The 27,175-nt window shown below is 41.3% G+C and overlaps 1 protein-coding gene across 6 annotated transcripts in view; it reads left to right on the top strand.

Moving 5' to 3' along the window:
- Window positions 1-27,175, top strand: part of FER (FER tyrosine kinase) — a 166,047-nt gene that overhangs the window by 29,395 nt on the left and 109,477 nt on the right. For all 6 annotated transcript variants that reach the window (XR_013180157.1, XM_077172210.1, XM_077172213.1 and 3 more), the window contains 3 exons: window positions 18,953-19,136; window positions 22,055-22,192; window positions 23,032-23,151. Coding sequence is in view for 5 of the 6 variants with exons in the window: in XM_077172210.1 (XP_077028325.1) it covers window positions 18,953-19,136; window positions 22,055-22,192; window positions 23,032-23,151 (442 nt within the window). In the remaining variant the exon portion in view is untranslated. The remainder of the gene's footprint in view (window positions 1-18,952; window positions 19,137-22,054; window positions 22,193-23,031; window positions 23,152-27,175) is intronic.

Raw genomic sequence — 27,175 nt, 5'->3', positions numbered from 1 at the left:
CCCGCCTGCGCCGCTGTTTCCCGCCTGCCAGCAGACGGAGCAGGAGAAATTCACGGTTTCTTGGTTCAGCACGCGGGAGCCGCTCCGTTGTCCATGGCTCGCAGGATCAGCGTTCAGCTCTGCCAGAGGCGGACAAAAAGGCACGGGACCACAGAACAGGAATGGGACCGGGGCCTCCGACCCTGGGGTCCCTCCGACGAGGGCCAGTCCAGGTTTTATTCCAGAAAGTGGAGTAACACCCAGGGGAAGCCGCTGGACCGAAGGGCGGCATGGGGAGGGAATACACGTGTTATATAGGAGAAACGGGAGGGGGAGAGCTCAGACAGACAGCGAATGGGGGCCCACGGTGAGCGTGGGCTTTGTCAGAGTGACAGGACGGGTAGCCAACCGAGAGAGCTCAAAGGTGGGACCCCGGTCCCTGGCCCAACAATCTCATGTATAGCACTGAAGTTTCTGGATAAAAGGGGGTCATTTGGGGGTGACAGAAAGGGCGGGAGTTTCCAAGGTAACTGGTGATGGACAGATAACTGGGAAAGAGGGGGAATTCCAGACAGAACCATTATACAGAAAACGGGGTAACAGAACATTCCAGCTTAAACCCAGGGAGCATAATAGCACAACAAACATCTCCCCGTTTTTTGTTTAAAAAAAATAAATAAAAACTTTAAAATGAGGTGAACTGAGTGATTAAAGCAGCTCAAGTCCAGGATGGAATCTCTGAACCAGAGGTGGCTGCAAGGTGCAGAAGCCCATTGGTCATCATCCATGGCTGAGGAGGCCTCCGATTGATCCGATTCCAAAGCTTCCGCTTCGCTGTACGGTCTCAGAGCCACCACCTGGTTTACCTCGAGGGTAGGAACAATCCTACCCAGCAGTCTCTTCATCAGACTCCAAATTAAAGAACAAGCAACTAAAACTACAACTAAAATAAAAAGAACCAACAGAACAGTTTTTAGAATTGACTTCATCCAGGCTGAAAAGCCCCATCCTGAAAAGATGTCCCCCAGCCAGTCTGATGTTTATTGGCTTTGGGCTGAGGGACAATCCAGGTGCCTGAAGGTGGAAAGTGGGACCCGAGTGCTGTCACCAGCAGCAGGATGGTAGATGGAGGAAAGGCCATTTGAATGGGTGTCACTGAAACATCAAAGAAAACAGGGTGAAAAGGTGAACTTAAAATTTTGGTTCTGCCCAGAGGGAAACTTAGAGGACATCAAGGTCAAGGGAAAAGGGTTTCTGCCTCCTCCTCCTCCAACAAGCCTCCTCAACCTGTGCCACGCCTCCAACCTTTGGTGCCTTTTTCGGAAGGAAGGGCCTGACCCACTTAGATGGTACCCACTTAAGCCCCGAGGGAGTGGACACGCAAGCGTATCCCCTCCCCCAGGGGACCAGGTCGAAAGGCCCTTCTGTTTTCCAGGTCTCCGGGTCCTTAACTAGGACCAGAGGCCTGGCTTTCAGCTGCAGCTGGTTGTGTTGCCCGAAGTGTCGCACTATTGGAGGATTTAAATTCTCAAAGGAGCAGTTTAGAAAGTTGATAGTAAAAAGTGCTTTTGTGAGACGGACATGGGGAGATTCCACCTTCACAGCCGTATGTTGTTGCTCTAAAACCCTCTTAAGGCTCTGGTGGGTCCTCTCCACCATGGCTTGGCCTGTTGGGGAATAGGGGATGCCTGTTTTGTGCTCTGTTCCCCATTGCTGCAGGAAACTTCGCAGTTCCCTGGACTTGTATGCTGGGCCGTTGTCGGTTTTGATGACTTTGGGGATGCCCAGGACAGAAAACGCCTGCACAAGATGTTTTTCGGCATCAGCTGCCTTCTCACCTGTGTGGGCGGAGGCGTAGACTGCACTGGAGAAAGTGTCCACTGAAACGTGTACATAACTCAAGTGGCCGAAAGAAGGGATATGTGTAACATCCATTTGCCACACCTCACAGCTAGAAAGACCTTGGGGGTTAGCTTCAGAGCTGAGTGATGGGAGCTCATGGGACTGGCACTGTGGACATGTAGCCATGATCTCCTTGTCCTGTTTGCGTGTGAGCTGGAACTGACGAACCAGGCCAGGGGCATTCTGATGGAACTGCTGGTGGCTGATCTTAGCTTGAGCAAACAGATCTGGGAGCGGGGCCATCTGAACAGGAGCAGCCAGGGCATCAGCGCTTCGATTGCCCTCTGCAATGAACCCCGGCAGATCAGTGTGTGACCTGACATGCATCACAAAGAAAGGTTGCTCTCGGTGGGAGATCAGTTTTACCAATTTTGAGAGCAAGTTAAATAGGGGAATGTTGGACACCTCTTGAAGAACTGCTTCTTCAGCTCTGGACACTACACCAGAGACATATTCTGAATCAGTTACAAGATTCAATGGTTCAGAGAACCTCTCAAAGGCCCTGACAACAGCGTCCAACTCAGCTACTTGTGGAGAACCTTCCACCTTGGCAACATCGGCCTCCCACCGCTGAGTCTGAGGATCCTTCCAAGTCATTACTGACTTGTGGGATGCTCCAGACGCGTCGGTAAACACAGTCAGTGCCTCCAAAGGGATTCGGCTCTGAATTCTTTTTAATGATAATGAGAATTCTTGATTAAACAATTTGTGGGCCGGCTGATCAACTGCAACTTTGCTGGTGTAACTGTCCAGTGCAAATTGCAACATTTCATTAATCTCGAGAAGTTTATCAAAGGTTTTCTTTTTGAATTGGCCCAACTCTAATTTAATTGGAATGTGGATGCATTCGAAGTCACACCCCAACAACTCTCTGATCCGTGATCTTGCTTTTCTGATCAATTCTGCCATCAGCTCTGATGGCTGTGTCATCCTTTTGGACCTGTGGTGGCTGAGGAAAACCCACTTTATGATCAAGAGGCAGTCCTCCAAACCTTGGTCCTTGCCTTTGATAGAATTGTCCCATTGAAAAATCACCCTGTGGAGGTGTGGCAATTTCCCTAAGATGATAAATTTGAACGGGAGACCTGGTTGGTACCTGTGGGCCTGCCTGGTCGAAGTGGATTGCTGGATTTTTTCCAGTGCTGCCTGAGCCTCTGGAGTAAGGGCCCTAGGAGAGCTAAGCTCCTCTCCCCCTTTCAATAAATTGAAAAGAGGGGCTAGGACATGAGTAGGAATGCCCAGCCAAGGCCTTACCCAGTTCAAAGACCCACACAGCTGATGGGCATCTGCCAAGATCTTGATATTTGTACGAATAACCAATTTTTGCGGAACAATGGCTTATTTATCTCCAAACCCAGATACTTCCAGGGTGGCATCCTTTGAATTTTGTCCTGCTGAAGCTCGAACTCTGCAGCAATCATTGCATCGATTGTCAGGTCAAGCACGTGTGTGAGTATGTTGTCAGTCGGAGCACAAACGAGGATGTCATCCATATAATGATATATTATTGCATCCTCGGCGGCTGCTTGAATGGGGGACAGCAAGGAAGCGACATACCACTGGCCAATCACAGGGCTGTTCTTCATCCCCTGAGGAAGAACACGCCAATGGTAGCACTTGCTTGGGGCCTCACGGTTGACGGAAGAAACTGTGAACGCAAAACGCGGGGCGTCGTCCAGGTGAAGTGGGATATGGAGAAAACAATCTTTGATATCTATAACTGCCAGATTCCAATTTCGAGGGAGCATCGTCGGGGACGGCATCCTGGGTTGGAGGGGACCCATAACTTCAATAATATTATTAATTTGTCGGAGGTCGTGAAGGAGCCGCCAGTTGTCTTTTTTTGGCTTTTTGATGACAAACACTGTGGAGTTCCACTCTGACATGGTCTCCACCAGGTTGCCTTTAAGTAACTGCTCCTTGACGAGCTCATTGAGCGCCTTCAATTTTTGTTTATTGAGCAGCCACTGCACTACCTGTACTGGTTTGTCTGATTTCCATTTCAGTTTCCAGGTAGAGCTCTCAGCAGTGACTGCTAATTGAAAAACCTGCGGAGCCACTGGTAGGTCAATTCGGGCTCCCCACTGGGCAAGGAGGTCCCTCCCCCACAGGGGTTCCGTATAATCCAAAATGAATGGGCGTATAGATGCCAATTGCCCATCCGGCCCCTTAATTTGCACGGTGCTCTTTGATTGTTTGGCCAATTGAAGACCCCCAACACCACGGACATGACCAAACACGTCCTGCAATTCCCAGTGCGACGGCCATTCCTGAGAAGAAATGATCGTCACATCTGCCCCTGTGTCCAAAAGACCCTTAAGGGGTATTTGGTCTCCTCCCCTCAAGAGTTGACAAGTAATTTTTGGTTTCTCCCGCCCAAGGATCTGAGCCCAGGCCACCGTAGGATGTTCGTCTTGAGGTGGTGTAGAGGGCGGTCCTGGGACCCAGGTTAGCTCAGGCACTGGAATGGCCTGAGCAATAATCTGTCCCTTGGGCAGGAAGAGGGGAGGGCGGACACAGTACAGCCCCACTGAGAATTGCCCCAGGTCTGATGTCAAGAGACCCGGGACAATGTTTACCTCTGATGGTGTGAATTTTGTGTCTCCGACAACTACATACCCACAGCTGATCCGTCCCCAGTTATCTGGGCACTCCGGGCACACAGTCACAAGATGAAAATCGGAGTCCTTCAGATGGAGTGGCTCCGTCAGCTGCAGCCTGAAAGGTTCAATTTTGGAAAAGGTGGTTAGAATGGGCATAGGTCGGAGGCATGATAAGCATGACAAGTCCAGTAAAAAATAGTCACATTTGTTTGAGGTGCCAGGTGGTTTTCCCTTTTTCCCCTCCCTGCATAATGATGTTGAACCCGCCTTATTTATTTCTGCACGCAAGGGGGAACTGCGTTCAGCTTGTAGTTTTTTGGTAGGGGGTTCCCCCGAAGTCCCTGCCCCCTTTTAAACTCATAAAACTGCTTCCGCAGGAGGCAGTCAGGCATCCAATGCCCTAACTGTCCACACAGATGGCAGGGGGAAGTACCCCTGTGGACCGGCCCAGGGGTACTGGATGGCGGTGGATGGCTCATCTGGGAAGCAGGAGCAGGGTCAACTGGAGTGGCATCCCAGGTATCAGCAGCAGCGATGCGTCTGGGCGGTGGTCGGGCCCTTGGGTCAAGGTCCCTGGAAGCCAAGGAGACTTTGCCGGCTCAGATCTCCAGCATCTGCTGCAGGGTTGGAGGAAGGTCCAGTGGCAGGCTCAAGATAGCATCCCTGCAGGCTAGATTGGCATTGGTGGAGGCCACTTCCTTTGGGAGTTCTTTCCTGGTCTCTTCCTCCTGCACCTGCAATTCTATGGCTTTTCAGAGACGCTCAACAAAAAGAATGAATGGCTCGTCAGCTTGCTGCATGATCTTTGAATAGGAAATTTGGGGCACCCCTGATGGCAACCTTATAAAAGCCCTCTCTGCTGCTCTCCGGCTCTCCCGTAATACTTCAGGCGGGATGATTCTGGCCTGGAACGGCCTGTCAGCAAAAACTCTCTCCCCACACAGGTGTTCGACCGAGATGCCTTCACCATTACGATCGAGCCCTGTGTGGGGGTTCACCCACAAAGAGGGAAGGATCCCCACCACCTCCCTTCTCCATGCCGCCTCCCACATCACATATTCAGTGGGGTTGAGGAGGCACGAGAAAAGGTTTGAGGTCATAGGGAGTGACTTCCGTTCCTGCTAAAGTGGCCCTTAGAATCCCCTGGGAGTGTTCACTCTCCCGGGAGAAATCCTTTTGGGCCTTGCAGAGATCTTTAATTTGGTGGTGGGGAAAGGGAGTTCACTGGGCTTGGGTTCCCCCCGCCCCCTCAGGGTGGTACGAGACCGGAGCCACTGATGGGATGGAAACCGGCTCCGGATCCCGGGTCCCTTCCCCCCTCCCCCCGGATGCTGAAGCGTGGGAACCGGAAGGGGGAGGGGAGGGGGAGTGGCTGGAAGACTTGTTGGAGGACTGGGCGGGGGCATCAGATGACGAAGGTGCCACCCCAAGGGAGGAGTCAGTGGGCGTGGTTTGTAGAGAGGGGGAGGAGAAAGGGGAGGTGCTGATGGAGGGGGGGGAAGGGAAGTTGGGAGGAGTTTGGAGAGAGGAAAGGGTTTTTTCTTGACCAAAAAGGATTGTGGAGAGAAGATGAAAAAAAGGGCGGGAAAAGCCATGTGGTGCCCTCCATCTTGTGCTCCACAGGAGCCATCTTGGGAGGGGAGCTGGAAACAAACCTGAGAGGTTTTAACTGGGGATTTGGGAACCGGGAGAAAGGGAGAAGGAAGAGATCCCCTAAGAGTCTGGCCAGGACTCCTAGGGCAGGGGGATTGGGATTTCTGAGAAGAGCCAGGGGGAAGATGACCACCCTGTGCCCTGCTGGAGCGAGCTGCTCTTCTCAGAATCCCAGTATTAGGACAGGCAGGGGAGGGAAAAGGGCTAGGATCAGGGTTAGAGGGAGAACTGGGTTGCAGACTCGAAGAACAGGACTGTTTTCTCAATTTGGAACCTGATTTTAATAACGTTTTAACTTGGGAGGACCAAAAGCTGATTTTTGCCAGTTTTGTCTCTCCATTTTTTACAGAGTCGTGTAATTTCTTAGTTATAAGATCCCAAAAACTATAATTATCTAATTGGTCAGTGGAAACTTCAGGAAATTGAGAAAACAGCCACTTTATTAATTTATTCAACTCTCTTTTTGGAATATGAAATCCCCCCCCCCCCCCCCCCAGCAAGAATATCCCCAACTTGGGTAAAGGCTGTCTCTTGAGCTGCTGGCTGCTTTGCACCCATTGCAGAGATGTTAAGAGCAGCTCAAACCACCCACCACTTCAGGAAAAGGAGAAAGATATCACGAAAAGCTCCACGCTGGGCCCCTGTCTGAAAAGGGAGTGGCTGCGCAGCCAAGGAAAGATGAAAATTGCTTCTGCCTGCCCAGGGCAACGAGGAATAAAAGTGTTAAAAGGACAGAGGGGAGAAAAAGACTCATGGAATTCCAGCAAGGGTGAAAAAAAAGTCTGAAGTGGTGTCCTGTCCTGAGACAAATCCTGAGGTGCTTCGGAGCTGCCGTCCCGTCCCTGGGGAGTACAGCGTGCTAAAACGCCACCGAATTCACCCCCAGGGGGATTTCGTGGCCAATTGAGACTGTTTGCCTCAGTACACGGGTCCCGCAGTTCTCCTCAGCGAGGTGCTTACCGGCGCCGCGATGCCAAGAGAACACCAAGGGGCCTCACGTTGGGCGCCAAAATCTGTGGTAACCGTGACTTTAAAAGTCCCGCCTGCACCGCTGTTTCCCGCCTGCCGGCAGATGGAGCAGGAGAAATTCGTGGTTTCTTGGTTCAGCACGCGGGAGCCGCTCCGTCGTCCGTGGCTCGCAGGATCAGCGTTCAGCTCTGCCAGAGGCGGACAAAAAGGCACGGGACCACAGACAGGGAATGGGAGAGCGTCCCCCGACCGGAGCAAGTCCAGGTTTTATTCCAGAAAGTGGAGTAACACCCAGGGGGAGCCGCCGTACCGAAGGGCGGCATGGGGAGGGAATACACGTGTTATATAGGAGAAACGGGAGGGGGAGAGCTCAGACAGGCAGCGAATGGGGGCCCACGGTGAGCGCGGGCTTTGTCAGAGTGACAGGACGGGTAGCCAACCGAGAGAGCTCAAAGGTGGGACCCCGGTCCCTGGCCCAACAATCTCATGTATAGCACTGAAGTTTCTGGATAAAAGGGGGTCATTTGGGGGTGACAGAAAGGGCGGGAGTTTCCAAGGTAACTGGTGATGGACAGATAACTGGGAAAGAGGGGGAATTCCAGACAGAACCATTATACAGAAAACGGGGTAACAGAACATTCCAGCTTAAACCCAGGGAGCATAATAACACAACACAACAAACATCTTCCAACAGCAGTCCAGAGTAACAGTCTCAGAGTGTATTTGAGTCTGCGTTTACAGGGCTGTGCTAATCAGTGATGCTGAGTAACAAGGTGATTAGAATGTGGCATGTTGAGGTTGCTGCTGTAGAAAAACGCATCAAGCCAAAATTTGTGCCAGATGGAAAAAACCATGGTTTCACCAAAGAAGTCACAAATCTTCTGAAATAATTTAATGAATAGTGTATTAAGAATGCAAAATACAGACCGTAGGACAACTGTATGTGATATTTCATTACATTTTGAATCTCATTTGTTGGACCAGTAACTGCTTCCATTTAAGTTTGCTGTTTGCACAATTATTTTTGTTTCTGCAGGATTGTGTATCTCTCAGTATAGTTTAGTGTGTCTGTGGGGGTTTCAAATATTTTCATCCTTGAACCTTTTGATTAAGCATTACTTACTGCTACATAAATAAGGAAACAATGATAACATGAAACAATAATTTACTCAGTTCATTACAGGTTTTTAAAAAACTTGAAGTGCATCAATAAAATTTAGCATCTGTTTTTGTAGCTAATTTTGGTGTTAGATGTTGAAATGTGAAAGGGTTCCTCATATATCAGTAAATACTGCAAGTTGGAACAGAGCCAGTGTAGCTTTGGGAGGTTCATACTGAATTTTAATACAACATACTCTTTAGAAAAATTACAGTTTTTGTGTAAATACATTAATTACAGGTGTTTATTATACTCTTATTCCTGGATCATTACTGATTGAATGTAGAAAATATTTTGCAGTGCTCTTACGTGACACAGTGGGTCTGAAATAAACAGTAAGGGAAAAATACATGGATTCTAAGTATTTAATATCATAATTTCATTTTATGCTGCTACAGCAACATAAAGAATATTTCACTAGATTTCTCTAGGCTTGTGTTCCCTGACAACATTGTGATTTAGAGGAGCCTAGAAATATGAAGTGTACACCTACCACATTATACTACATTGCTTCTGCTGTAAGAATGTTTTCCTTGCAACTCAGGTGATTTAATACTTCAGAATTGATGTGACTTCTGTGGCACATACTGAAGTTTCACAGCAGCATAAGCTCAACATCTGTGATAAATAAGGGAGCTGTTAGAAAGCTTTCATTAAATCAAATTACTATTCTTTGTAATAGCCAAGTGGTCAGAAAATACTTACTAGGTGCCTGGTGAATTCATTCTCAGATGCCTTTAAAATTGTTATTATAGGCTACATTTCCTGGTGATATGTGTTGCCTGGAGTTGTTTCTGCAATGGGGGAAACTCCTAGTAAGATTTTTTTTTAAGCTTAGCTTTGACTGAAACTCTCATATTGTTAAGACAAAACAAGTAACACTGGCTGAACTGGTCTTGTCTTACTCACAGAGGCCAGCAGCCTGCATAGATTTAAAATTAATGCTCTGCTGCAAGTGTTTCAACACATACTTTCTACCAGTACTTTTGCTTGAAGGGGTAGGGTTGTTTTTTCTGTGTAAAATAAAGCTTCTAGAGCAGGAAACCCCAGGGAGTGCAAAGAGATTATGGTGATTTCTTATGGAGTGTGAGACCATCTTGGACTTACTGTTTCCTCTTAACACAGACATGCAGCACCAGGAGGTGCTTTCCTCACAGACCAGCAGGCACAGGACTGAGAATTGGCTAGAGGTGCTTAATAGCTTGCCCTGACAGTATCTGACAGCAGTTCAAAAGATAGAACATTCATGTTTGCCATTTTTATGCTATGTTACTTACTTAAGATTACGCTGATAGCTTTGGTGAACTGATTCTTTACTCAGAAGTTTAGATGTGGTATTCTGTAAATTTGAACTCTTTAAATATTCACAAATAGTTTTGTTTTTTTTTTTCCCATTACAAAACTATTTCTTATTTTCAATCATTAATTTGTCAAGTAATAATTGGGAGAAACCTATCCTCTTCTCAGAAACTGGTTGAGTGGAGAAAGGCGTAAGTGATTTTACTTGTTGAAGAAACACATTAATGTAACAATCTTGCAAGACATAAAAGGGAAAAAGACCTTTGAGATTGAAGGTGAAGATCCTGTCTTGTTTCTGTCTGTCTTTGGGATTATGGCGTTGTAAAATTTGTGTTAATTGAGACCACTCTCTTTGCATCTCTTGTTTTGCAGAATGATGATAAGGCTGGTCACCCACTAAACTTCTGAGTATGTTTCCAGACACAGAACTGACAGTCAAAGCTGTCCTAGTTTAGTGGCAGCAGTTTGCATAAAAATTGCTTTGTAGATAGGAATATTTAAAAGTCTAAATTGGGAGTGGAGTGGCTGGAGAGCACCCCTGCAGAAGGAGACCTGTTGTGCTGGTGAATGGCCCACTTCACTCCCAGACTGCTGACAGATGTCATCTGGGGTGCATCAGACACAGCACAACCAGAGAGTCAGCAGTGGGGACAGTCTTCTGTATTTAGTGTTTGTGAGGCCTCACCTGGAGCACTGAGAGCAGTTCTGGGTCTCACACTTGAGGAAGGATGTGAAGGCACTGGGATGCACCCAGAGGAGGGCAGTGGAGCTGGTGGAAGGGCTGGAAGGGCTGTCCAGTGAGGAGCAGCTGAGGACTCCTCAGCTGTCAGCTGGGGTTTGTCCATTTTGGAGAAAAGGAGGCTGAGGAGTGACCTCACTGCTCTCAGCAGCTTCCTGGGGAGGGGAAGTGGAGAAGGAGGGAGGTGCTGATCTCTGTTCCCTGGGATCCAGGGACAGGACACATGGGAAGGGCTCACAGCCGTGCCAGGGGATGTTCAGACTTGACGTTAAGAAACATTCATTCATTGAGAGAGTGTTTGAACATTGGAACAGGCTGCCCAGAGAGGTGGGTGGTGCCCCAAGGCTGTCAGTGTTTAGCAGACATTTGGACAATGCCCTCCAAAACATGCTTTAGTTTTTTGCTAGCCCTGAATTGATTAGGCAGTTTAACTTTGTAATTCTCGTAGGTCCCTTCCAATTAGAATATCCTAGCCTAGCTTTAGGGAAGTGAAGCGGGCTCAGTATGGGAGTCCAAATGATTCAAAAGTCATGTCACTGGTGGTTGTTTTTTGGATCAATAAGAACTATTGTGTGAGGAAATGATTTTCATAATCACCTATGATATTTAGATGTTTCTAGCATTATAGTATGAAATATGGAATTTAATTAATTTGGATCAGGAAGGTTCTAAAGTCAGTTAAGTGGGTAATACAGAGCAATCAATTACAGAGCAATTTCTACAACCTGTATCTTTCCTATTGCACAATAAAAATCTGGGAAATTGAACAAACTATGAGGAAGTAGAACTGGAGAAATTAGAAGGTTGCCTCCAAAAGCAGGGTGCAATTATTTTTTTCTCAAGAACTAACTGTAAGTTGTGTAATGTACTGTATTGGGAATCAATTTACATAAGTATAAATTGTTACATTGATTTGATGTATAAAAGTAGTCTTTTTTTTCCCCACCATATCTAGGCTTTTAAATTACTTGCTTTAATTTAAGTGCTTAGTCCATACTAAAATTCAATTGAGATAAAGACCCTGTCCCACTGCAGTTTCAGCCGGTGGAGTAGCTGGGTTAAGTTTTATGATTCTCTAATGTAAAAATATTTTACTGTATTAAAAAAATATGTTTCTAGAAAAAGAGCTACTTGAAAGCCATGGCCATCTCATTCATGAGTGTAAAGAATGTGTTCAGTGTGTTTGGTACTATAATGTAAGCAAATAATGTAATGGAGTGTTCTTTTCCAGGCACTATTAAATATTGCTCTGTGAAAAGGTGTGTCTCCAAAGTTGAAATAAATAAGGAATTGACTGTATTGGACTTTTGGTACTGATAAACAAATGTAAAGACAGCAAAACCCTCAGAAATGGTCTGTGTTGTTGAAAATGCTGAAAAAAAATGTGTAGATGGAAAGAAATGCAGTTCTGGAAAATTATTGAAAAACTGCAGTCATAAAGAATGGGAAATGCATTGTAGATCACTATATGCATTGACAGCTTTATAGTTTAGTGCTGGTATTTACAAAAATCAAAGTTTCTAAATCAAACTGAAGAAGAAGGTTTTTTCTGTCTGTAAAAATTATTACATGCTCAAGATTTCCATACTTATTCAGGGGAAGATTGTTACTTCCTTAAAAAAAATAGCAAAAAAAAAAAACCCAGCAAAAGCTCTGATTCTCTCCTCTTTTTCAATTTAAAATTTTTCTGAAATCAAATAACGTGATACTTAGTGAGATTTTAATCCAGAGCTAAGATGGTTAGTGTTCTGTGGGACCTCATCTGGTCCCTCCTTAATCCTAACCCACAGGGTCACTCCTTTGTCACCCCTCATCCATCTTGAGGCAGTGCTCCATGCACTCCAGCTGCTCTCTCATGTAAAGAGCAATTCTCTCCTTGACTTCCTTGACTGCTTTTCCCCAGGCGTCTGAACTCTACGTTGCATAGCTCTTGTTCTGCCTCTGTGATCCTGACAGCATCCTGGTCCTACAGCTGCCCACAGACACCCAACTCACCACATTTATCACCCACACTGCATGCAGGAATACACAGGCATGTCATGCCAGCATGTTGAGGTCCTGGAAAGGATTTGTGGGACTTCTCACATTGGTGCTTTGCAGGGATCTTCTTGCCCACCTGCACCTCCTGTTTTGTTGTCTTAGTGATTGATCCCTTCCCATCTTACTGTGCCCTTTCCTTAGCAGTCTCCTTCCTCAGGACTGTGGGTCACCCTCTCCATCCTGTGTAGTTACTGGTTTAAAGCTCTCCTAATGAGGTCAGCCATCTTACTGACAAAAATACTTTTACTCTGCTTAGGAAGGGGCTTCCTATCTTTCAAGCAGATGGTGGTCTGCAAAAAGGGTCCCATGGTTGTCGAATACAGACCCATGTGGCTGACACTGGTTCTGCAGCTACTTACCAGCCTGGATTGTCAGTGCTCCCCTTGCACCTTTTCTCTTCCCTAGCAGGATTAAGGAAGACGCAGCCTGATCCCTTGTGCTTTTCATGTCTGCCCCTAGAACTCTTTAGTCACTTTTGGTACCGTCCAGTTTCCCCTGGCAGCGTCATTGCTGCCCACATTTCTTATGACCTTGCCTTTGCTGCTCTTCCCTGTATTTACCTATACCCAGAAATTTGGGTGGATTTGCTTTTTGCAGTGCCTGAACTACAAGAGATGGTTATGCTCCTGGCATATGTTTTAGTCCTCAGTTTCTGTGGATTGTTAGCCACAGTTTTATTTATGTATAAAGACTTCCTTCCTTCTTGTTATTTGTGTAAATAGTCACCTTGTCCTGTTTTTCATTTTGTTTGTCTGTTCCCACAATTTTAGCATATTTAAGGTTTTTCACTCTGTTTCTGTTGGAGAGATGTAACCATGTATTGTGACATCAGATGTGGCATTGGATCCTTTTGAAAATAAATTAAATTAATTGTCAAAAACTGGCCTTGTGTAATATTGTGTCATTGGCATGTCTACATGGGATGGCGTTCATTGTGTGCTGAAGCCAAAGGTCACGTTTCAGTACCAGGGGCTATAAATCTAGAAATTTAGTTTGTCTGTTGTGAGCTAAGCCTTTATAATGATCTCTGTTGAGTCTTTTGTGAATATTTTGTCATCACTTTGGAATGAAGGTCTAGCTGGAAGAAGTTGGAAAACCTGGGAAAGAGGGGAAAAACCTGAGCTCACTGGCATAATTATTTCTTTTAAAGCCAAAATATGTGTGAAAACTTTCTCTGTCTGCAGTGTTTATTTCCTTAAGGTCAGCTTCCCTGAAGCATTTGCACTGTACATTGATGCTGATTTAAAAAAAGATGAAGTGAACATTATGAGCTGAAATTTTTCTCAGTTTATTGTCCCATCCAGTATTTTTTTTTCTATTTTAGGTGATTATTAGGCCATAAGAGTCTAATAATTATGATTGCAAGAACTTCGGATTGGCAAATCTGTCTTTTAATTGAAAATAGACTAAAACATTCTTTTCCTGGATGGCTGTGTTGTACTGTATGCAGTAAAATCTTAAATGAGTTTCTATTAGAAATTGGAATGCTAGACTCCAGAAGGAGTGAAAAAGAATGCCAGCCTTTTCTTTGTAAATATAAAACTTTCATAATTGAATTTTACAAGCTTCACAGTACAGTTTATGGTGTGACATATTGTATACCCATCAGTTTCTATTAACATTAAACAGTTTTGTCAACAGCTGATGGCAGTAGAATTATATCTATTTATGAAATTCATTGTAGGGATAAAGAAAATTTGATGTTTTCCTCTGTGCTAATTGACATGTAGAACAACTGTGTCTGCTGCTTCACTGCATTTTGCTACTTTAAAAAATAAATTACAGTATGAAAATAATACTGTAACTGTGTTCCCTGAATTAAATATAGATCCAAGGCTCTATTTTAAAGTTGAGTGAATATGATAATTTGATTTATGTCACAATTAGTTGAGGTGTTCTTTGGAGGAATAATGTGTAGCAAAGGTGCTTAGTCCTTAAAACAGATGGGAAAATCAGGTAGTTTAGATGCTAATGAGGTTTCTGAAGGAGATATAGTATTACTAAATTGTGAGTTATGGGGATTGGATAATTTTAGTGTAAATTTTCAGTTTAGTTTAGCTGTTGAAGGTGGTTTGCTGCAGTTCACAGGTCACAAGCCCATACTGACAGTACATGGTATGATTTCAGATGTGCTAATATTTCATAAGCTGAAAACTGATGGGGAAGGTCTTTTAAACACATGCATAGAAAACTTGTAGCTCTTAAACTACGACATATGGAGATAATTTCAGAATATTTGATCCAGGGCATGCTTGAGTATGAATAGCCAAACACAGAATAACCCAAAAAATAATTTGCTACCACCTTGCCTGACTCTTCTGGCTTCCTGAACAGCGTGTCTCACTATGGACTGGCAAGCAAAACATTTCAGCCTTGGCTTCCAACAGCTTTGTCCTCTCCTTTTTCATCCAGTCTTCATCCTCTACTGTACATGACCTGAACATGACCTGTTCCCTTCCCTTCCAAACTGTCTTCAGTCACCTTCCAGTATTTCCCCATGCTCCACATACCTTTCCTTCTCCAGAAAGAACTTATGGTGTTTATGTTTTACTCTGAAGATGACCAGATTGACTCTGTAACCTACTGTATTTGAAAAAAGTATGTATGATACTCTGAAATTAGTTGAGGTTTTCTGGTCAGGAATAATCTATATACAAGAGGAATATAGTTCCTAAGGCAGAAAGGAAAATAGGATTTTACCCTCCTATTATGTTGTTGTGCTGATGTCAGACATGCATATTTGGGGGTATTTAACATCTGGGATGTTATTCTGATGTATTGGATTATTTTTTCCCTTATAAATTGTCTACATTTCATTTAGAAATAAATACTGTGGTTTTTTTTTGGCGGGGGGGAAATTAGTCTCCGTATGAAACATAAGTTTAGATGGTTTGCCAAAGACAAAACCTGCTATGTCTGGCTAAAGTTTAAGATAGCCTTGTGAATGTTATCTCTCCAAAACAGTTCTACAGAAATTTTTAAAGTGGATTGTTTCATTCATACCTGCATGAAAAATTCTTCTCTGGTGACAGCTCTGGAGATGTGCTTTGTCTTTGTTGTACACAGTAACTCAGATAAATTGTAATGTAAGAAATCTGTACCTTCCATGTACAAAATTAGGTCAGCAGTTGGATTGTTTTCAATTAAATGAAAGACATAATATCCTTTTAAGGTGATTTTTATTAATCTGTGTTTGAAATGTAGCTGACAGTGGTGTGAAGTAGCAAGTGTCTAGAGAGCCATAGGAGAGTACAAACTGATAGAAACATGCTTTGGATTCATGGTAATTTGTTACCTAGGGAGTTCCAAGTCAGAAGTGCTGTCCTATTTCTTAGTAACTCTTCAGGATTTTTTTTCCCTTTATTTTTATTTTGCATATACTTGTCCCTTCACTGTTAAACCATATAAGTTTCTTTTTTTTTTGCTTATGATAACTTTTACCAGAAGAGTACATAGGTTAGCTGTGCTCATTGAAGAAGGTCTTTTTTTTTACTCTTTCCATATAATGCCATAAAATATATGGTTTTTACATTGAAAGTGGTTGTGAAAATCTGTTAACTGTGTCTGTTCTTACGCATTCCTCCTCAGACTCCTAGTGCTTCAGGACCCTTCACTGTAGTAACTCTTCCCATGTTTGTCTTGTTTCCCACCTTTCTGATGGTAATGCCCTTTTCTAATCCTTTTGCATGTCAGATATATTCTCCTTGAGGTCAACAGATTGCATACTTTTAGGTGGATTGAATCAGTAGCATAACAACTCAGTCTACTCCTTTGCTAAATAACGTTGAACTGCTGAACACTGAGTTTATATTTCCATCAACCTTGCTGTACTGACCCCAAGATCTCATTTCTGTGTGCATTTGGATTACTAAACTGGAATAGTTCTTTACCCATGTGCACCTCTCTAAATATTCACTCTATAATTTACTGTTGCTTTAATCAGTACCTCTCAAGCTTTTTGTGTTGTTTTTGCATGGCCTGGTTTTGGTAGTGGGGGGCTAGAGAGGTGGCTCCTGTGGGAAGCTGCCAGAAGCTTCCACCATGTCTGGCAGAGCCAATCCCTGATGGCTCTGAAGATGGACATGCTGCTGGCCAAAGCTGGGCCAATTAGAGAGGGTGGTAACACCTCTGTGATGACATGTTTAAGAAGAAAATCAAAACAAAGGGGACACAGTTTTTTCTTACCCAGAGAAGAGGAGGAGGGAAAACAACATGGAGACATCAAGATCAGTGGAGAAGGAGGGGGAGGAAGTGCTCCAGGCATTGGAGCCGAGATTCCTCTGCAGGCTGTAGTGAAGACCATGGTGAAGCAGCTGTGCCCCTGCAGCCCATGGGTACACAGGGAATGCAGGGATCCACCTGCAGCCCATGGGGGAGGTGCCCATGCTGGAGCTGATGGATGCCTGGAGGAGGCTGTGATCCAGTGAGAGACCCAGTGGAGAGAGGGCCCTTGCAGGTGCAGTAGGGCTGTTGTTTGTGAGAGTGGACCCACACTGGAGAAGTTCATGGAGAGCTGTCTCCTGTGGGAGGCACCCCATGTCCTCCCAGGGGAAGGACTCCTCTCCTGGAGGAGTGGAAGAACCCCTCAGGTGATGTACTGACCAAAACCCCCACGCCCTGTCTCCCTGCACTGTTGGAGGGAAGAAGGGAGGGGGTGGGGGAACAGAGGTGTATTTAAGGGTTTGTTTGACTTCTCGTTATCCTCCCCTGATTTTGTTAGTAATAAATTCACCTTGTACCTTTAAGTTGAACCTGTTTTGCCCTTGGAGTGTTTTCTCCCTTTCCTTAACTCATGAACCCTTCATTAAATTATTTTCTCTTTGCCCATCTCTATTATTCATTAAATTATTTTCCCTCTGTCTAGCTGTAGCAGGGGAGGGTGGGTGAGCAGCTTTCGTGGGTGCCTGGCATTTGGCCGGTGTCAAACTATAACAGCTTTTATTCCAGTTCTTCACATTTGGTTTCCCTGTTTGCTACTTTCAGACAGCATCTTCATCATCATCATCATCTTCATCACCTCATCTGTCAGAGTCCAGCTGATGTTCCTGGGACTCTCCATTGAGTGCCTACTTCCTCCTGTATAAACTAACCATAATATTTTAGCTAAAACTTTCTCAAGTAACTTTGAAGTTTCAAAGCTAAGCACCATCCAGTCCTCATAATTTGTTCTCATTTCATTTATTCTCAACAACCTCTTTTTCTGACAGCTTAGAAAAAAGAGATTCTTTGACTCTTTCATGAAGTAATATTTCATCCTGGAAATCTCTGAAGGTCTGAGGTAGTGATCACAGAAGGAAAAAAAAATCTTTTCTTGTACCAGCTCCTTTTATATGGTGACTGTTGTTTACTTTTTCTGACAAGGTTGCTGATTCCAATGTATATGAAAGAGGATTTGTTACTGGTTTTCCCTCAACTTTTTTTTAGTGTGCCTTTAATGTTGCTCTGTTTTGATTTATTTAAGTTCACAGTCCCTTGTGTATTCCTTATATGACACAGCTCTTCAAGGTCTGCTTTCAAGCAGCTGTTTTGCCACTTAGCTATGAATGCTTACATTTTCTTTTTTCTCAGCTGCTTTGTGCTGGGTAGTAGACATGTTTTTACTTACATAAATTATTTTAAGTTTCTAAGAAATGCAGTGGTCTGAATGAGATTGCTTTAGATAGCATGTGTTTATCTGTGCAGGTACTTGTGACTCTTGCTTGATATTTGCAGATATGAGATTAATTTAAAATGGTCTTAGTTCCTGAAAAAGTAATGACATACTTCGTAAATATCAAGAAGACCACAAGGATGTCATTAAAAGCTTATGTGTCTGTTGTGGTTACAGTTATGTTCTTCTCAGTAGCTGTTGCGTGGCTGCATTTTGGATTTGTGGTGGAAAAAGTGTTGATAACATTCTTCACATAGCTGTGCAGTTACTGTGGCAAAGAATGGAATAGGTGACCTCATGAAGTACCTTGTAGCTCTGCATTTCAACTCTGAGCTGGTCCTGTCAGCTTGAACTTGAGGAATTCCAGTCTCAGTGGTGCAAAGCTGAGGCTGTAGAGCCAATCCTGATCAGGATAGGGGAATGTTAAGGTGTAGGAGAGAAGCTGCCCATTTTGAGCAGGAGTAACGGTGAGGGTTCAGCTGCTCATGTGTAGACTGACTGCATCATTGCTTTATTAGGATTATAGGTAGCAATAGGAATGCTTGAATACAAAAAAATAATATATTTTTAGTGCATCTATTATAGGAGGACATAACTTTCTCTTCTAAAAATATGATTTTGCAAATAAAAACTTTGAGATAATAATGCATCCGAGATTTCTTTCTTGTTGATATTGTATTTTTTTTTTATACTTACGGTTTTTATATACTTTTAGATAAGAAATTCTTATGTTTCTGCTCAAAGAAAAGAACCTTTTTTTTCTTATGAAGTTTATTAACTAGAAAACCTAGACATTTGATCATACTAATTATCTGGAAGTGGTTGGATTTTACCTTCCTCAGAGAAGTACCTTGAAAATTACTGCAGATAAAGGGGCAAACCTGACATAAATTTACCAGATGTGTCATCTGTAGGCCTGTATACTTTTTAAATCACCATTTTGTTTTGTTTTCTCTCAGGAAAGGAGACAGAGAAAGCCAAAGATCGGTGTGAAAAAGCCACTATGAAACTTCATATGTTGCATAACCAGTATGTGTTGGCACTGAAAGGAGCACAATTACATCAGCACCAATATTATGATACTACACTTCCTCTGTTACTTGATTCACTGCAGAAGATGCAAGAAGAAATGATTAAAGCCCTGTAAGATGTATTCTTAAATATTTCTAACTTGTAAAATTTCTTTGTGTAGTATTCTAATTAATTTATAAGAATAGTTGAAAATAAGAAACTGTGATTAATTACTTATATATCAGGGGATAACAGTTGAAAAAAGTCTATCCAATTGATACATACAGTAGTTGTGAGTGCTCACTTAAGCCTATCAACAAGACACCATCTTCTTATAAATTCTTACAGATTAACTGCGGTGTTTATATTTGAGCTCATGATTTTTCCTTCAGTTTATAGACTATAGCAAGTTTGTTGCCTCTCTGGTAGTCATTATTATGAAATTCCACCAGCAACAAATTTGGTTTAAACTGCCCAACTGTCTTGAAGGTGATTGTGGAGGAGCTACAATCAGATGCATAGTTAATGGTATGGGTGGGAGGATTAACAGAATTATGTAAATTTGATCTCTCTGTAAGGAGTCTCCCCTTAAAAATACCATAACCTCTTTCCTAAAAGATCATTCTTACATCATTACAGAGTACATGCAAAGTGATGATATCTGAGAACAGATAGTGAGGACTTTCAGCCCTCCTTTCTGGTTTGTAACCACCATGCTGCCTCCTTGTCTTAGCTTAAAAAAGGGGTGGTTAGCTTTTTATGTAAGTGTTTAATTTAGATGTGAAACACTCTTTTTTAGTTCATTGTCTTACCTATTCTGAATTCAGAATTTGTCTTAATTTCAGTGCACAGGAACTGAGGGAGAGTTGGAGATTCCACACTTTATATGGTGCAGGCATCATTAGCTTCCCTGTGCAGTAACATTTTAATTTTTTTGCTTCAGGTGCTGGTATTGAAGTAAAGCTTTGTAGTACTCCCTGTATGGTCCTTTTAATTTTATATGTAAGATCACAGCAAAAGGCTACAGTTAAATATGTGTGCTCTAATTCAGGTGATTGTTTTAGAATCACAAGCTATAATAATTAACTGAGGAAATTTATGATGGAACAGGAGCTTATTGAAACTTATCTTTACTCTTCCTGGAGTAAAAACCTGTAGAAAATACTTTTTTCACTACATAGACCTTTTTGTGAGTTCTGAATGTATTGGAAAATGATTCTATTATAATAACTTTTTTTTGGTGCACATATAGAGATGCTGATTTCAGGTGTAGAGCTTAGTGTGACAACCTCTGTGAAACAAAATTTCCTCAATAACCCAAATTTTGCAGGTAAATTAGGTTTTTAGACCTAATAGATTATTATTGCTGATGATATTTTTCCTCTTTTTTGTCATTGTAATTGATATAGATTCTCTAAGATATGGCACTGCTATTGTTGATGTTTACCTATCTTTTCATCACACTCCATGAAGTACTTTCTGGAACTTTTTCACACATTATATTCTCAGAAAAAGACAAGATTTAATGCCTTCTCTTTCCTGTTTTCTGCTCAGAATTAGTGCACTGAAAAAATCCTATCACGCCATTCTTTTTTTTTACAGAGCAAACACAACTTGAGATCTTCTCCAGAAAAAATGCATTTACACTTTTTCCTCTGCATATTTGGCTAGACAAAATTCATCACTGTTTTTTGGGTGGCCACCACGCTTCAGATCCTGGCAAACGAACAAGTTTATCAGAGATAAAAATTAAATAGGAAATAATTATGTAGGTACATGATGAAGGAAAACTAAAAGTTAAGGAGAATAGGAGGGTGTTCTGAGTATGTGTTATTGGATGCTGTTAAGAGTAGTGTCACAATACCACCTCTCCCTTTGCTATTCCTTTTCCACTTGGTTTTTCCCACTCTTGGAAGCAGATGTAGACAAGGCTGGGTGGCTTGTACTTTCTCACAGCAACTTCTTGGTTAATTTTCTCTCCTCCTGTAAATATATCCTTATTTGTGATTTATGCCTATTTTTGTCTGAATGATGAATAATGTATATAAAAAAACGTTAGAACAAGATGGAAAGCCAGTGTTGAAAGGAAATGAACACATTTCTGTAAATCATTTTGCCTTATGCCAGAATATATTTTGCCATGAAACATGAAAATCTTCAGTGTTATAAATGGGTAATGTGATGATTAGCTCTCACAATTAAGAGATTAATATTGTGTGTATGTTAGGAGAAGTTTTTGTTGATGTATGGTTATGTTACAGTAGTTTGTTTGGACACCCTCTGTTCTCCCCATAGTCCCCTTTTCCTCCCTGTATTGTTGCCATTGGACAGGTTGTCAGGGTCATGTGGAGGGAGGGTGTGTACTTGTGCCCCTTGTATAGTGCCTTTGGGAATGGAAAAGCTTGTTGCTAGGGGGCACGGCATGACAACGCATGACCTCCAGTCAGGTTACAAGAAAGCAGTCTCCATCAGTAGATGGTGAAGAAGAGCTGACAGACAGACTTTGGGAGGGGCCAGGGTTGGCTGATGGGACCTCCAGGGGTATAAAAGGTGGAGCAGGCATTTTGAGGATGAGCCTCTGGCAATTGATGATGCTCCCAGCGCTGCCCTTTTTCCTGATTCAGTCCTTTGTTGCGTTTGTTGAAGTTTAAAAAACCTTTGAAATTTTAACGTGAGTGGTTGTTTCTCAATTTCAGTGTAGGTTATAACAAGCGTGGCAAGTCCTGTGTGAAGAAGAGCATCATCGTTGAACTATATACATTCCCTTTCCTTGTAATCTCTCCAGTTTTTAGTTTAGCTATGCTGTGTGTTGGTGCACTGAAATCAACAGAAGGAGCGTGGTCTTAAGAGACTTTAGCCAGCCTAAGCCTGTAGAGGAAAGTCCTCAGATGATGCGTTGTTTCTTTGAATAATATGTTGTCATACTTTTCCCTTTATAGCCAGCTGGAACAAGACTTTGTCAGAGCAACAAATAGAAAATTTGAAGCATCTTCAATGCCATCTATGCCTTCAGTGCCATATTATACACTAGACTTTTTTTTCCTTTCTAGAAAAGGGATTTTGGATGAGTATAGTGAGATCACCAGTCTTGTAACAGAAGAGATTGTGAATGTCCATAAAGAGATCCAGACCTCGGTGGAACAGATAGACCCTAACTCTGAGTATAATGACTTCATAGATACTCACAGGTAAGCATGTTTATCTCACGTTTCTTCTTGAGATAACCCTGCATTAAACTGCAACTGTTTAAGTGCTCAGAGGAATTTGTTTCTGTTTGATTCCTTTTACCTTGTTTCTTGTAAAACTTCATCCTCATTTGAAAATTGTTTTACTTTGCACATACAGAAAGCTGGCTGAACAGTCTGTTTGGCTGGTTTTAGAAAAACAAATTTCCAGTTACATGAGAATAGCCAGGACTTTGATACTGACAGCAGACTACACATTAAAGTCTAGACTCAATGTGAGCCAGTTTGCTGTTTATTTGGATGCAATTTGCATTCTGGACTAAACTTGTTCTAGTTTAAAGTCAACTCAAGATATGTTTGTACTCTGCAGTTATTGCAGGTTGAGACTTCAGAGTATGCAGATAACACATGCTCTGCGTGTATTAAAAAGTGTATTTCCCATTTAGTGAACTATTACTCTGTTTTACTGTATGAAAAAATAGACTTCTTTCATTTTCTTTTTGTTATGGTTATGTGTGAATTCGTGGTCATCATGTGCAGGTTTGTGATGGAAGCAGATAACAGGCACCCGTTCACATTGGTAGTCTTTGAGAATCTTGATTTTGCTGTGTACTTCATTCAAAGAACAGTGTGTTTTATCTCATGAGATTTTAGAATTATGGTTTTTTTACAGGAAAAAGAATATGTATCCAATTGCTATCTATCCTTATATGTCATATATAATTTTAGCTATAATCTAGTTAATGAAATACTTCAAAACCTAATGATTTGCTCTATGATCCACTCAAAGATACATGTTGATTTTTAAATGATATTATTTACTTAATTATTTACTTAATTAGGTCATCAGAAGTTGTTGAACAAGAAATAGAGTTTGATACGTCTTTACTAGAAGAAAATGAAAACCTTCAAGCTAATGAGATCATGTGGAATAATTTAACAGCAGAAAGTTTGCAAGTCATGTAAGTCTCTACAAATCTTTCATCCTTTGGAAATGCTATTCTGTGTTATATCTATGCTCACTTAGATCCCTGCATGTCTGTGTCTTCATTTTTAAGGTCCAATTTCTATGTGTTGTATTTTCAGGCTACAGAAAATGCTTTCCCATGCTGGTTGTACTGTTCTTTGCACAAAATCATTCTCCTTAATCTCCTCAAAAACTTGTCCTTATTTTCAAAGTATACAATTCTCTGTGCCAGTTAACAAAATGCCCCAAATCTATGATGAGTCCTCCTTGGGAAGGTGCTGGTTCATTTCCCCAAAAGTGTTTCCACATTCACTACCCTAGAAAAAGCAGCAAAATATTTTCATGAAACCACTGAGTAGAGTTATGTGGTCAGTGATTTAAATCACCATGTAGAAAATTTTCATGAATAAATTTATCTTGTTTTTTAAGTGTTTGCTTTTGTTTTCTAAAGGAGATTGTTATTCATTATTGTAACTTTTAGAGTACATTAACTTAGTAACACAGAGGTAGCAGTTGTATAGTGTTTCACAGTTTTTAGCTATTCAGGGTGATGAACTAACTCTCTGTGTTTTGTTAATATATTGCCTAGTTAAATATTTTCGTTACTTTTACCAAGCTCACCTTTAATCATTTGTTATGGGGAATGAATCAACTGCTGAGAGTATTATGTTTGTATATTATTGGCCTTAACTTTTGACATAAAATTGTCCTGGGGGTCATCTGTGAGATTGCAACTGTTAATCATGCTTTAAAAACGGGAAATTTAGAATTTCATTGGTTGATATTTTTGCTGTGTCTACTGTATTTCAGTTCACATGAGACTTATTTGAAATATTTTCTCCTTAGAAAGTAAAACTGATGTAAATAAGACATCAATGACATATTGTGGGAATTTTTACATTTAGTTTCTTTAATTTCACTTCCTTAATCAAACTATGATCCTTATTTTTTGTAGGCTTTTCTGAAAACCAAAATTAGTGTGAAGTATTTTCAAATGTAAACATATAGCAGTGTCTTCTGCAGGTTACTCTCATCCCCGTGTTTTCTCAACATGACAGAAACTTGGGATTTTATTAATTCCTTTTAAAGGCTGTTAATCATCCTCTCTTTTTTTTCTGTATAATTTGATTACTTTCTGTAAATCTATTCCCTTGGTAAGTACTGAAATATTTTTTTAATATGAAGTATCTGCCTTCTTAGTCATGAAGCAGCTTTATCTTATGAAAAGATCCCATGATAATTAAACACCCCCGATTCCTTTAAACATGCTTCTCTTTTTAATATATTCTGCATCATTGCTATATTGAGATTATTCCTGCCTAAACACAGATGTTGTACATCTTGATGTCCTTCAGCACAGCAGCAAGAAATATATAAATACTGGGCCTCCCTTTTAAATTGAATATTAAAATTTTTCAAAGATTCTGCCTTTGGCTTGCCTTTTGTATCCAACTGTTTAGAAATATGACAGCAGCATATCTAAATAAAAGAGATGAAATCTTGCTTTTCTAATAAACATTTCTGATGAAATATATAATTTTGTTATAAATGTATGTCTGTATATTTACCTACAAATATATATATTCAGTACAATTTTCATAGTATTTTCTTGCAAACCATTCATCCACTTGAAATGGTTTTGCAAATTGGAGAAATTTTATGGTGTGGCATTATTTCTGGAACACAAATCAGGTAGCCCTTTTACGTGTTGCTGTCATTAAGGTGTTCACTTTCTGGTATATATTTAGGATTCTGAGGAAGACAGTTAAACCCTAGAAGGTCAGACCGAAGACAGACACAACTTTCTTCATTCCCATGTTAGACAACAGGGAAAAAGTCTTGAGAGAACAAAACCAGGATGACCATATAATGCTAATTCCTCAGCCTCCCATAATTTTAACCTCTGAAATATTTTGAGATAAATGTCTTTAATGGACGTGGAGGTAGTTTACAATGTCCTTGGGAGTACTTTACTTCTGTGATCTTTTTCAGTCAGGTTCAGTGTGTAAAAGTATCTGTTGTCCATAGAATTTTCGGTCAAGGAATTCCAGAAATTAACTTCCTATTTTGTGAACCTGCTCTTATCTTTTTCTGTTTTATGGCTCTTAAGCTTTTGTTTTGGAAGAGAAGAGGAACAATCTGTTCCTTTCTGCCTATGATAATGTAAATTTCTGTTCAACTTCTATTCTGTGATCTCTTTTTCAGAGTGATCTTTTAGCTTTAATCTGTCCTTTCACAAAGCTTACTCATCCTTTATCCATCTGGTTGTCTTTATTTGAATATTTTCAGGGTTGCTATATTAATTTTGAGATGAATGACTAGAATTTCACAGGTAATCCAGATAGACAGTTTAGAGGGAGGCCTTCCAAGGTTTCCTGTGTTCTTGCTCTGCTTTGGTTTTAACAAATCCTAGAGAAGCATTCAGTTTGATTTTCTGACCTGAGCAGGTCATCAAGCGTTTTCAGGGAATCATCAACTGTATCTCCAAGATTTCATTTCTGAGTGGTAGTGGTCATTTTAGACCCATGCTCCATTCTCTACATAAGTAAAGCTTTGGATTATTTTTTCCCCACTACATATTTGCCTATTTCCATATGTATTGAAATGACAGCCCAGGTATGGAGTGTCATAAGGTCCAGAATAATCCTTTTTTATCCTTCAGATTCAGCCTTCCCTCTACCTCAAATAACATTATATGATCAGCATTTTTTGTCACTTTTCAAACTGTCCTTTTATTTGGATTATTGTGAATATATTAGGGAGTGCAGATTACATATGAAGCTCCACTGTCCCCTGGTACTGTAAAAACTGTTTATTATTATCCTGTTTGTCCTTTTGCTTTTTAATGCAGGTCAGAACCCTTCATTTTTTTTTTTACAGTTCTTGGTAACTTGGTCTTTACTCATATCTCTTGTTAACTGTGTTTTAGATATCTTGCCTTAAAGCCACTGCAGCCAAAAAACCTGTATTTCTGTCAGCTGTGTATGATGAGAAATTTGCAAGCAAGAGAAGTGTACTATATCATTTATCCATAGTTGATGACTTTTAAAAAGTCAGCTTTACATGATGAAACAATATAAATTTGACTTTTTATCTTCAACATTAAAATCATGGCCTTGGAGCTTTAAAATGCTGCATTATGTTTCTGCAGAGGAGAACTACCTTCAGTACCTACCAAATAAAATAAATGCACATGGCAGATTTATTTCACAAACATTTAAAACATTCAAAGACTTATATTGATTTATAATCAATAATATTTAGTTGAATCAGCTGTTTTATTGACTATGCAATGGAAAAATGACAGCTTTGCATACATAACTGGTTAATGGTTTTAACAACCTATATTTTAAGGGAGCATGATGAGAAAACTGGTTTTTACATTTTAAGGTGAACTTATATTTATGAATAAAATTTTGACAAAGGGAGGTAGTTAAAAGTCAGTGTTGACTAGCTAACCTTTCTAAGGAATGAGTTATGGTGTCTCCTGATAAATATTCATAGTGTCACTGAATAGTACTGAAAAATTCTGAGAAGTGTAGCAGAATAAGAGTTTATGCTTTGAAGAGACGCATTAAAAGCTGAGAGGAAGCAACCTCAGCTGAAGGCTGATCAATGAGCATAGTAATGTCCAATTCTTCTGAAATATGAGTTCTCTAAGATCAAACTTTTAATTGATAGGTGCAGCAGAACAGAGCTTAAAACTAAAGGAATAGGAATGGAAGCTTTCCAGGCAGGGGCATTATGTGATTTTTCAAGTGTTACAGTGATTAACTGTTAAGTCATAGAAACCCTTCTGTAAACTGATTGTATCCATAAGGCATATCCAGCACACAAGAAAATTCCTTTGGTAAACAAGGGCCAAGATGATACAAGGCAGATGCAGAGTTGTCAGCTCTGCATTTGTCAGCTGTTCATTTCAGTTTGAATGAAAGTTATTGTTTAAACAAAGAATAGATATGAAGTGCAAGGAGGCAAGTAGTTTTTGTGTACCTGGTAGCTTCTTTTTCTTTTCTCTA

This window comes from Agelaius phoeniceus, chromosome Z (genome assembly GCF_051311805.1).
Source record: "Agelaius phoeniceus isolate bAgePho1 chromosome Z, bAgePho1.hap1, whole genome shotgun sequence".
Taxonomy (NCBI): domain Eukaryota; kingdom Metazoa; phylum Chordata; class Aves; order Passeriformes; family Icteridae; genus Agelaius; species Agelaius phoeniceus.
The sequence above is the reverse complement of the archived record's forward strand: the minus strand, read 5'-3'. Positions and strand labels throughout refer to the sequence as shown.